The sequence below is a fragment of the Lethenteron reissneri genome, chromosome 32 (genome assembly GCF_015708825.2).
Source record: "Lethenteron reissneri isolate LAM-NWPU_2019-01 chromosome 32, ASM1570882v1, whole genome shotgun sequence".
In the NCBI taxonomy this organism is placed as follows: Eukaryota; Metazoa; Chordata; class Hyperoartia; order Petromyzontiformes; family Petromyzontidae; genus Lethenteron; species Lethenteron reissneri.
Genome location: NC_083810.1, coordinates 42548 through 54796, shown reverse-complemented (window position 1 = coordinate 54796; position 12249 = coordinate 42548). Strand labels below are relative to the sequence as shown.

General features: G+C 61.9%; 1 protein-coding gene and 1 pseudogene across 1 annotated transcript in view; both read left to right on the top strand.

Annotated features, from left to right (window-relative positions):
- Positions 1-7648, top strand: part of LOC133350123 (LIM and calponin homology domains-containing protein 1-like) — a 53910-nt gene extending 46262 nt beyond the window's left edge. The window contains exons 13-23 of the mRNA XM_061564151.1: positions 898-933; positions 2234-2354; positions 2657-2790; positions 3008-3773; positions 4058-4228; positions 4619-4702; positions 5238-5310; positions 5604-5678; positions 6118-6155; positions 6701-7375; positions 7568-7648. Coding sequence (XP_061420135.1) covers positions 898-933; positions 2234-2354; positions 2657-2790; positions 3008-3773; positions 4058-4228; positions 4619-4702; positions 5238-5310; positions 5604-5678; positions 6118-6155; positions 6701-7375; positions 7568-7648 — 2254 coding nt within the window. The remainder of the gene's footprint in view (positions 1-897; positions 934-2233; positions 2355-2656; positions 2791-3007; positions 3774-4057; positions 4229-4618; positions 4703-5237; positions 5311-5603; positions 5679-6117; positions 6156-6700; positions 7376-7567) is intronic.
- A 354-nt stretch (positions 7649-8002) lies between these two features.
- Positions 8003-12238, top strand: LOC133350122 (LIM domain only protein 7-like; annotated as a pseudogene).
- Positions 12239-12249: the final 11 nt, after the last annotated feature.

Below are 12249 nucleotides of genomic sequence, written 5' to 3'. Positions count from 1 at the left end.
TTTCCTCCGGGTCCTCCAGTTTCCTCCCATGGATAGAATCACACACATCGGCCACAACATCCCAATGCGCAAAATTATAAATAAACGGCAAATCGCTTAAATTGGATCACACACAGCGGCAACATCGCCTCGCACTGCAAAACAAAACCCCGGCAGGACCCTACTAGAAAAGTGTCGTGAGACTCGGTGAGGCTTTCTGCGTAAACAAACTTTATCGCTACAATTATTATTAAAATAATTTAAAATATATATAAGTGTGGGTGCCCCACAAGACGTCCGTCCAGCATGGAAGAGTAGGCCAAACACGCTCTCTGTAGGGGATCTCGAGAGCTCCCTCTCGTGGAGGCACCTCCCGCCAGCAGTGGGTGTCGGCAAGCAGTTGACGGGCTGCGGCTCTGTCACCACGCGTACCCAGGTGCGCACCGGGGATCCTGCCTCGGTTCGCCATGGGATTCGTCAAGATCGTCGGGATCGTTGAGATCGTCGGGAATGTTGGGATTGTTGGGATCATTGGGACCGTCAGGATCATCAGGATCGTTGGGATTGTTGGGATCGTTGGGATTGTTGGGATCGTTGGGATTGTTGGGATCGTTGGGATTGTTGGGATCGCTGGGATCATTGGGATCGTCGGGAATGTTGGGATTGTTGGGATTGTTGGGATCGTTGGGACCGTCAGGATCGTTGGGACTGTTGGAATCGTCGGTTTTCGGGACCGCCAGGGCCATTGGGCCCGTCGTGCACCGTCGTGCACCGTCGCGCGACGTTATCCTCCGACTATACGAGGCCGCCCCGGCGACGTCCCGGCCACTCCGTGAGCTCGGCTCGGCCACTTTAGGGAGTCCAACCGCACGCAGACCCTGAGCCGAGTGCCGTGTTGTCCAATGTCGTCCCCCGTAGGGAGCAATCGGAGTCCACCGAGGTGGATCCTGACGGGTGAGTGACGCGTCCTTCCCGCGCGTGCATGGCCGCACCGCTTCGGAATGCCGGTGTCTCTCGCCGTCCTTTCCTCCCCCCGCGCCGGGCTGAGCCCCCCCCCTGCTGGTGCTGGGCACCGCTGCTGGTGCTGGGCACGGCTGCACGCGCCTCGCGGTTTAAACCCCTTAACCCCTCGCCCGCAGGACTCGCACAGCCCACCGCCGCCGGGTGCTGTGCCCCCCCCCACCCCGCACTGCCCCCCACCCCGCATGTGGTGTCGTGAACTAACGCAGCTCCCCCCAAGGTTTCGCTTCTCCGCTCGGCGGCTGCTTCTCTCGTCAAGCCGCAGAGCGCCGGCGGCACCGTTGGTGTAGCTGGCTGGTGTGCAGGTGGTGCAACTGCGCCGGGGACTGGTGGGGGGTGGGGGGGGGGAGGGTTGAGCCAGAGTGGCCCAAATGAGGAGGAACGGGGATATTGACTCGCATTGCTCGCAACGGTGTCCGAGGTGTCAATTCGCATGGTGCTCTAGGAGGGTGACTGAACCGAGTGTGGTGTTCTAGACAGGCTAGAGAGCCGAGTGTGGTGTTCTAGACGGGCTAGAGAGCTGAGTGTGGTGTTCTAGACGGGCTAGAGAGCTGGGTTATCAGTGGCGAGGCTAGCGAGTATGGGGGCACTTCAACTGCTCGGGGTTCCCATGGGCAGGCAGAGCTCAGGCCCTGAGCTGTGAAGAGAGGGGGACGAAACTGGACCGAGGTCCCCATTCCATTGCTGGCACCAGGGCCCTTGCTGCCAGTCACGCTCCAGCACTGTGCCCCCCACCGCCGCAGGGTGGCGATGCCGGGGCCGCTGGGTGCCACGGCGTGCCGCTCGGTGTCCTAGCAAGAGGTTGTGCTGGGTGGAGCGGTGGCACCGCAGTCGGCGCGCCGCGCTAACCAAAAGACCCAAGCCCTTTAGTCTTCGTGCGGCTAACACCGCGATGAGCATCAGAACCGGACGTGGGTCCCGCCCCTAGGTCGACTCGGCCTCCGTTGAGCACCTGTTTTGCTGTTGCATGAACATCGCCACTGGGCGGGGAAATGGTGGCTGCCCTCTCACGTGCCGCGCCGGTCTTTCATGCGTGCTGCTCGCTAACGGCACTTGCCCTAACAGCCTGTGGAGTCTACACACGGGGGGGGGGGGGAATCTTTGCCTGTTTTCTGAGAGCTGGCTGATGCTTGCTTCGGTCATGCCGGGTGTTTTGGGAGCACTGGGAATCCTCGCCCGTGGCTGCGCCCCGTGGCTGTTGCCGGACGCTGCTCACGGCTCTCGTGCCCCGCAGGACCAAGAGCCTGACCGATGTGGCCGGAGAAGGAGCGGCTCGCTCCAGCATCCTGCTCCACTACGAGGAGCTGCAGAAGATCCGCGGGGAGGGCAAGGAGCAGGAGGAGCAGTGGCAGGATGTGAGTTCCGTGCACACCACACAGGGCGTCTGCCGCGGAGATGGAGCGATTTAATCGCCTCGTTTAGAGGTCGAGTTCCATTCCCGCTCACAGCCACAACACCAGTGGCGAATATTTGAATCGCTCCAGGACCTCCCCGAGGTCGACTCAGCCCTAAATGAGTACCTGGTGCGGTGCGTAAACGTCAGCACTATGGTGGCAAAGGCGGCCTTGAAAGGTGCTCGCTAACAGCACTTGCCCTAACAGCCTGTGTGGGCTACACGGGGGATCGCTGCCTTCATTTGCGTTTTTGCCGCTGGCAGGATCTAGCTCGCTGGAAGAACCGGCGCCGCAGCACCTCGGGCAGCCTGAAGCGGCTCAGCACGGCCTCGGAGGCCGAGGGCCCGGCCACCGCCGCCCGGGAGATCCGCACCTACGCCCAGATGATGCACAACAGGTGAGGGGGTGACACGGTGTTACCTCGGGGTCACGGAGTCACGGGGGGCCGTGTGACGTCACACCACGGGGATCGCACCACGCGCACACAAACGCACCGTCCACAGACATGTTGGGGCACGTGCGGCCAGCACCATGCCCAGCCACCTTTGTGTCCCCAGTCACCCACTCCCCCACCTCCTCCCCCCTCCCCGCACCCCCTGGCGTCCCGGTGGCAGGGAGGACCGCGCGCGCGACCGCGAGAACGGCTACGGCGATCAGCTCCACGGCACGGATGACGTCTTCTCCTCTCCGCACGACGGCGTCGACAGCAGCGTCCGCTCCTCCTCCTCGGGCAGAGCGCCATTGAGCGGCCTCGCCGACCCCCCGGCAGCCCTCCGCCCGGCGGCACGAGCCTCTCCCGAGCCGCCGGTTGCCCCTCTGCGCAGAATCGTCGCGGAGAAGGAATTGCCGCCGCCGCCGGCGCCGCGCGATAGCAGCGACGACGATAGCGACGGGGACGCGGCCCCACCGGGGCCCGTCGGCCCCCCGCGCGCTCCTCTCGCTCGGGGCCCCGAGGTTCCGAGACCCGAGGAACCCGCCCCTCCACGCCCCGTCGCCAACGCCACCGCCGCTTCTCTGGGCGTCTTCGCGTCGGAGGACGCCTCCTTCGAGAAGCGTCCGCTTCGCCCGATCCGCGTTTCGGAGACGAAGATCGTCCACGAGAGCGTCTCGGCTGCCCTCTACTCCTCCACGCCGGGCCCCGTCGCTCAGGCCAACGACGACGGCAGCCGTGCGGCGGAGCCGAGTTCCGTGACTTCCGTCGGCCCCGGCGCTGCTCGCCGGGGCCCCGCGGCGGGCCCCCAGCCGTGGAGTGCCGGCGTCGCGCAGCGCGTCGTGGGCGTGCGCCCCGGTGTCCAGGGCGTGCGCGTGCTCCCGGGCACCGGCCCGCGCCCCTTCAGCGCTGCGCCCCGCAGCCTCCAGTCCCTACCGCGCACCTACCAGGTGAGGGCTCGACCCGGGGTCCCGACGGTCCTGGCGACCCGCCGGTTCCGGACTTTGGAATCGATCATCGATCTCGAACACGGTTAGCGGCTGATCGATTCCCGTTAAGGATTGCCGTTCAGCAACCCCGGTTCACGGCAGCCGATAATTGGTCAATGCACTGCTCGATGAGGACCACCCCAACCCACGTGAACGGTGGGTCTGGGAGGTCGTGACCTTTCACTTCTTACCCTTCGTGTCGCTGCCCCCCCCCCCCACCATCCCCCACTCCCCAACCCCAACAGGCGGAGAACCTCTTCAAGGTAGGGTCCTCCGTCGACGGTGCCCGGGTCACGGGGTCGCTGACTCACTCGGACTCACGAGGGGACGCCCAGGATCGGTGGGGCAGCAGCGAGGAGCTCAGCGACACGGAGTCGGAGAGGGCGGCGCAGGCCTCTGTTCGCCCCCCCACCAAGGTACGAGCACCACGCCGCGCCAAGTTGCATTTTTCATAAATATCCTAAATTCCTCCTCTAACCCAGATTAAATATACGCTGCCAAGCTTGGTGGTGCTCATTCAGACGCTGTCTTTCCGACAGACCTGTTCTTCACCTGAGGACGGCTGCTTGGGTTGTGGCCGAAACGTCGTGAGAATTATTTTATTATATTTTCTTTTTCTTTTTCTATTATCTCCCTTCTACGTGACTTTACCGAAAGAACCAAGAAGAAGAACTTTCGGAAAGTGGGAGAGAGAAATGTGGGGGGGTTGGATGGGGGGGGGGGGTAAGATCGACCGCTAGCGGACGTGGCGGGAGACACCGGCCCCGCTTGACCGCACCGCGGTGTCTCCGTGTGTCTCCCCGCAGGCGCCTCCCGCGGAGATCGAGCCGCTGGTGCAGGTGGCGCAGACGCCGCACCACGCCGTGTTCACCGCCGCTCCCCCCCCTCAGGTGAGGGCACGCAGTGGCGGCGTGGGGGGGGGCGTGGAGAGGAAGCAGCACGGTCCTATTCATTCGTGACTTCATGACCAGTCGGCCTTGGCCTGCCCCTGCGGCGCTCACGCTTTGCTGCACGTGTTGGGATTCTAAGCGTCAGCTGTAGGCCCCGCCCACACCTCTTCATGCCCCGCCCCCTTATTCCTTAGTCCCCGCCCCTGCCTGATCAGGCCCCACATCATCATCTCCTCCTCTTCTTCTCTTGGCTCTCTGCCTATTTGGGCCCTGCTAGTCCTCATGTAGGCCCCTGCCTCTTTCTGTTTCGCTGGTTTGGGGTGGTGATGAGTGAGTCGTGGAAAGGGTGGTGGCGAGTGGGGACATTCAATCTCTCACTCATTAATTTTGCTGAACGTCGCTGATTGTGTCATCTGACTTAATCGGAGTATAAGCTGTACGCTTGGTGTCGGACATGCCGGGACAATGTTGTGTGATGATGAGCCGTGGCGTGCCGACGTGCCGACGTGACGACTTGCTGTGTCGACTCCCGCAGGCCCCGGTTTCCACGTCGCTCTGGGACGATGCGTGTGTGGGGAAAGAGCCGCAGGGAGAAGCGGAGAGCAACGGTGAGTTCCGCGATTAATTATCTCATTAATTCTGCTATTAATTCATTTCCTACATTCTGTGATGTGTTCATTCGGTCATGAATTCATTTTGTAAACAATACATTTGTTTCGTGAATTCGCCATTCATTCTGTCACTCGTTGATTCGCGGGCACTGTGGGAAGAGTCGCTCGGCAAGAGACAGGTGCCCACAGCGTACGTGCTGGCATGCACCACGCGTACACGTACACACACACATGGACTGGCACGCACGCTGGCCGCCTTCTCAGGTGTGTCCCCTCACCTGCACCCCCAGGTGGCTCCAGTCTCGACTTGGTGTCCATTAGCCGCAAGAACCAAATGAGACGCTCCCAATTTTTCGGACTCCCAGGTGATCCCCCACCCCTCTTCCCCACACCATCCCCCTACACCCCCACGCTGAACTCCTTCACACAGCCTGGAACCTCTGCTCACCTTTGACCTCTCTGGATCCCTCGCAATCTCAGCAGATTTGTCCACTGCTGCAATGCACAAGAATTGCCTGATGCTGCTGCTGGTGCTGCTGCTGCTGATGGTGCTATTAACTCTGAAACCGCTGCTGCTAATGATTCTGCACGCTCCGCTGCTGGATGGCGCCGCCGCACCGGCTGTGTTCCTCTCTCGGCGGCCGCCCCCCGACGCTTTGCAGCTCCCCCATTTGTATCGCTGGCGCCGCCGCTCACCCCTCGCCGCGCCGTCGCGCTTGGCTTGACGCCCGTTGCGCGAGCGTGCCCCGTGTCTCGGACGCGACCCCTAACGACCGCGCCCTGCCCTCTTGTCGTCTCTTGCAGTGGAGAGCACGGCGGAGCTGCCCCCGCCGCTGCAGCCGGTGAGTCGCGCGCGACGACGACGCAGGATCGACGCTTCGTGCGACGAGCACTGCTCTCGTAGGGCAGGGCGAGTGTGATAGCGCCGCCCTCTGCCGTGTACGGACTCCCAGAGGTCGCTTGCAGAAGGAGGCTCGGAGGTGGCTCTGTGATATCCGCTTCGGCGGGCCGTTCTAGAACATTAAGGATCGCGCCACTCTGAGATTTACGAAGGGATTCTCCGTGCCGTGACTACGCGACGGCCAGAGTGCCATCACGGCATTGGTTCGCGCATTTCGGTACAAACCCAACGACCCAAGTTCGATTCCCGCTCGTGGCCAACATCACTGGCGTATGGATCTGAACTGGGCCTCCTTGACCTTAAACGAAGTCCCTCGGTGCGGTGTGCAAACAATCAGCACCGCGAAGACAAAGGTGACGGGGCGTGGCACTGGTCACACCTCCCTCGTGTGCCGTGGTGCCCTTAATAGGTGCCCACGAACAGCACTTGCCCCAAAAGTCTGTGAAGGTTACAAGGGGGGGGGGTCCTTTGTCTGTGTGTGCGAAGGTCCCACTGTGGAGCCAGACGCCGCCCGTCCCCGCCCCGCGCGCCCGCACCATTGAGCCGAACCCCGAGGATCTGAGGCTGGCTGCCATGGAGACCGAGCGCAAGCGGGAGGAGGAGCGCAAGCGGGAGGAGGAGGAGCACAGGCAGAAGAGAGAACAGGAGGAGCGCAAGTGGGAGGAGGAGGAGCGCAAGCGGGAGGAGGAGGCGCACAGGCAGAAGAGAGAGCAGGAGGAGCACAGGCAGAAGAGAGAACAGGAGGAGCGCGGGTGGCAGGGGGAGGAGGAGCACAGGCAGGAGGAAGAGGAGGAGGAGGAGGATGATGATGATGATGAGGAGCGTAGGCAGGAGGAGGAAGCACGCAGGCAGCAGCAGGTAAATGAGGAGGAGGAGCGAAGGCGGCAGGAGGAGGAGCTGAGGAAGCGCCAAATGGAGCAGGGTCGGCTCCGTCTGGAGCAGGAGCAGGAGCAACGCCGCCAGCGAGCGATCGAGGAGGCGCGCAGACGAGCGGCGGCGGCGGCCGAGGAGGAGGAAATCAGGAAGCGGGAGGAGGAGAAGGCGGCGGCGGCGAGGAAGAGACGAGAGGAGGAGGAGGAGAGGAAGAGGAAGGAGGTGGTGGAGAAGGAGCGGCGACGGCAGGAGGAGCAGGCCGCCGTCGCGGCGACCCGCCGGCGCCAGGTGAGGAGCCGACCGCCGTGTCGCCACCGTGGGGGGGGGGGGGGGGGGGGGGTTGCGTTACTGGCCGGCTCGGCGGCACTCGGAGGCGCCGCTTCCTGCCGCTCCACACGAAGCGCAGTGGCCGAGGAGGCCCCCCCCGAGCGCCGAGCCGGCACTGCCGCCGTCCTGGCGTTCCCGTCCGGGTTGTTTCAGGCGCCCACGATGAATCCGGGTTCTCTCGAGAGCAATGCTGGGCTTCAGGCCGGTCACCAGAAAAAACGCCCATCGCGTTGAACCGGATTTGACGGATTTGAGTGTTAAATGAGCAAATTTGAATGACTGAAATGTGGGGACTCCGCCTGTTCCATTTGCCTCGCCACGTGTGGAGTGGTTCCTGGCACGCGTAAGTGTTTTCGGGGTGCTCCGGATTCTGCTAACACCTTAATACACAGGGGACCGCAGAGCTTGGGGCATAAACTTTGTGCCGACTCACCGCGTGGCTGCTGCCGGCTTCCCCCCCTGCTCGTCTGCGGTTCCTCCTCCTGGCGCCTCCGAGTCGTCCCCCCTCTCTCTCTCGGAGAACGAGCGGACCTGTGTTGGCAGCACTGCGTAACGAGTCGAGATTTTAGCGATGGACGAAGGTGGATGATGACGGCGGTGGTTGATGGTCGTGTCTTTGTGTCCGTCAGGGGCTCGGCACGCGCGTGGACGCGGGTCCACACGGAGAGCGACGCAGGGCCCCAGCACAAGCCCGGTATGTTGACGTCCCCTCACCGCATCGTCGCGACTCATCCGATATCCTCACCAGCACCACCACCACCACTACTACCACCACCACCACCACCAGCACTACCACCACCACCACTACCACCACTACCACTACCACCACCACCATAACCACTACTACTACCACCACCACCACCAGCACTACCACCACCACCACTACCACCACCACTACCACTACCACCACAACCACTACTACTACCACCACCACCACTACCACCACCACCACTACCACCACTACCACCACTACCACTACCACCACCACCATAACCACTACTACTACCACCACCACCACCAGCACTACCACCACCACCACTACCACCACCACTACCACTACCACCACAACCACTACTACTACCACCACCACCACTACCACCACCACCACTACCACCACCACCACTACACCACCACTCACCCGAGATCAGTGGTTCTAAACTGGGCGTACGCGGGACCCCTAGAGGTTCCGTGGCAATTTCCCAGGGGATAAGGGAGGTGCTTTATAAATATGTGAAATGATATCATACATGACAGTCATTGGTGAATAATCACGTATGAATCTGCCAATATAATCCATATATAAAATACCTTTTCTAAACTCATTTTAGCGCAATGTGGTTTCCAAGAGTAACTAGGGAGCGCGAGCAGATTACATCACGTATGTAGAGCGTCCATTTAAAAAAACATATTTGCTTGCAGTTATTGGCTTGTCAAGATACCGCACAAAATGGACAATTGATTAAAATATTGATGTTCATTATTCATACATTTATTTCTCAGAACCACGTTGTATCAGGCAAAATTCAAAAAGGGGTACAGTAGCCAAAAAATGTTGTTGAGAGCCACTGCCCTGCATCATCCTCCGTCCGTGCGCCCCCCGGTGACGTGGCCGCGTGGCCGCGTTGCGTCCCCAGTGAGTGTGCAGCGCGCCACGGGGAACATGGCGCAGAAGCTGCTGGAGGAAGCGAACACCCAGAGGCTGTCTGCGCTGGCGCCCTCGGGGGCGAGGCCCGGGCCGGCGACCAGCGCCGCCCCGACCCGGCCGTCCTGGACGAGGAGAGGAGGCAGATCGTGCAGCAGATGAAATACCCAAACCCGGCGGCGCGAGGCGAGTGCCGCCCCCCTCCACCCACGCCCCCCGCGGCCGCCTATCGCCCGCCGAGGCCGGCGTCTCGCTTGCGTGGCGTGGCGGCGGTGCGCGAGTGCGTGTGTAGCCGGTGCATCTGCAGTCATCTCAGTCGGTCAACCCCTTGGCACCTGGGTCTCTGTGCCGTGACATCCTATCGGCGAGCCTTCGCTACTTCACGTGGCCGCAAAGTGCACAAGCACTGTTGTGACATGACTGCCATCTAGTGGTGAATAGCGGTTGTTGTTGCGTGTGTGCCAGTGTGTTTGTGGTGAATGTCATGTAGCCCGCATGCCCAGCCCCACCGCATGCCTAAACAGCTTTTGTTCGACCGGATCGAGGGGGCTAAACAGGAGCGGCACGGGCTAGAGAAGAGATGGAGTGATATGATACAAGAGGACGTGGAGCTGAGTGGACTTGCCGATGACTGGTACCATCGGTGTTAAAATCGGACTCTGTGGAGGAGGCTAGTGAAAGATGCTGCTGCTGCTGCTGGGCAGTTGGAGGCAGTCACCTTTCAGCAACAACGGAGGGCAGAGGAGCGACGCCAAGTGGCTAAAACACAACAAGTTGGCACAGTAGGGGGCACAGGTGGTGCATCGGCCAGTCATCTCAGTCAGCTCAGTCAGTTGATCCATGGCACTTGGGTCAGTCCCGTGACCTGCCAGCAGGCGTTCGACACTTCACGCGGCCTTAACGTGCACATAGCCTGGCACAAGCGCCGTGGTGACATCACCACGTTGTGGCGAACGGCAGTTTTGAAGTTGTGGCGAATGGCGGCTGTTATTGTTGCGTGAATCTGTGCGTCTTGCGCGTGTGTGTCTCCGAATGCGTTTGCGTTGTCTGTGCGCAGCGCGAGGAAGCCTCGGCTTCAAGGAGCCGGCGCTGGCGCGGGAGGAGGCGCGAACCGCCTCGCAGGCGGAGAAGGAGCGCCAGCGCATTCTGCAGGAGCTCAAGAAGCCGGCCGTGGTGACGTCGGAAGCCAGCTGGATCCGCAACCGCGGCAAGCCCGGCGCCGGCGCCGCGGTTGGGGGGTCGGCGGGGGCGGCGGTGCCGGCCCCCCGCCGCGCCGACGACGAGTGGAAGAGGAGCTCGGGGGTCGAGTTCCGCACCAAGCGCTCGTCGACGCTGGGCGGCGACCGCAGCTGGATCCGGCACTCGCTGGCGATGGGCGAGATGGAGCACGATCGCGCGAGCGCCATCGCCAGCGAGCTGAGCCACGTGCGCCGGCAGTGCGACGACATGGGACTGCGGCCGTGAGTGGCGCAACCAACCGGTCGGGGGTCGAGGGTCGGGGGTCGAAGGTCGGGGATAGACACAATGGGAAGATGCAAGGAGGCACAGGGAGACAAAGGGAAATGAGTTGTGCGCGGTGACTCAGGAGACAAGGGGGGGGGGACAGAGAGACAAAGGGGACTGGGCGTGATGCTCCCCCACCCTCTGCTGGCCTTCTGAGGTCGTCGCCAATAGCACAAGCTCCAACAATGCTATCTGGGGGATCTTTATCTTTTTCTTTGTGTTTGCCTGTGCTGTTGTTGCTGCTATAGCACGGACATGACGGACGGCCCGGGCTCATGGAACCGTTCATCTCCGGTGTCGCCGGAGCCCGCACCTGACAGGTAACAGGGGTGGGCAGGACGGGAGTGGGGGGGGGGTTGAGAGTTGGCAGGGAGTTGGCAGGGGGGTCTGGTGTACCGTGTGCCGACAAGACGCGTCGGTCTGCGCTCACGGCAGCGACGTGCCGTGCACCGCCGCGTTACCGCGCCGGTTCGCGTGTCGGTCGCCGCCCCGGTGTGATGCGTCTCGTGTGCCGCCTGCTCAGGCCGGCGAGCAGCAAGAAGCAGTGCTGGGGCTGCCAGAGCTCGGTGGGCAAGGGGGCGGCCATGTTCATCGAGTCCCTCAACGTCTACTTCCACCTCGAGTGCTTCAAGGTGGGTCCAACCGGGGAGCAGCTGATGATGGAGCCACGCACTCGGATATACACACGCGTCCACTCATACACGCTTACACTAACGCACACGCATGCACACTAAGGCACTTTCACTGTTTACACCAATGCAGCTGCCTATACTCACCCCCCTGTGTGTGTGCGTGCGCGCGTGCGCGTCAGTGCGGGGTGTGCGGAGGTGGTTTGACCACCATGGGCTCCGGGGTCGACGTGAGACTCCGCTCGGACGCCTCCACTGCCACGAGTGCTTCACGCGTGCCGACAGTGAGTGCCGTTGCACCCAGCACCTCCAGCTGCACCCAGCCTCCAGCTGCACCCAGCACCTCCAGCTGCACCCAGCACCTCCAGCTGCACCCAGCACCTCCAGCTGCACCCAGCACCTCCAGCTGCACCCAGCACCTCCAGCTGCACCCAGCACCTCCAGCTGCACCCAGCACCTCCAGCTGCACCCAGCACCTCCAGCTGCGCTCCTCCAGCTGCACCCAGCACCTCCAGCTGCGCACCGCTGATCTCTGTCCAGCTCGCGCAGTTAGCCCCTAGCACCTGCTGGGTCTGCCCCGTGATCCTCCTGTCAGCAAGCCTTCCACACTTCACGTAGCTTCAAAGTGCACCTAGCCTGGTACAAGCGCTGTGGTGACGTCACCGCCGGTGTTTCGCGCTACAAACCCAACCGAGTGGCGAATATTGAACTGGTCCTGGGCATCCTCTAGATCGACTCGGCCTTAAATGAGAACCCAGGTACTAATTTAATCTGCACTGGGGAGACAAAGGCGGAAGGGTGTGGTGTTGGCCACCCACCCCTATTGTGCTTTTACTGACCTTCATAGGTGCTACTCGCTAACAGGACTTGGCCCTAGTCTGTTAAAGGCTAAACCGGGGGGTCTTTCATTTCTTGTTGTGTTGTATAAACATTGGACTTTTTTGTTCTCCCCATGTCAACACCTTGTCTCTCAGATGGACTTCAGCCGCAAGCGTAGAGTCCATGGAAGAGTCCGACGCATCAACGCCACGTGACCCCGTTGGCCCCACCCCCTCACCCTC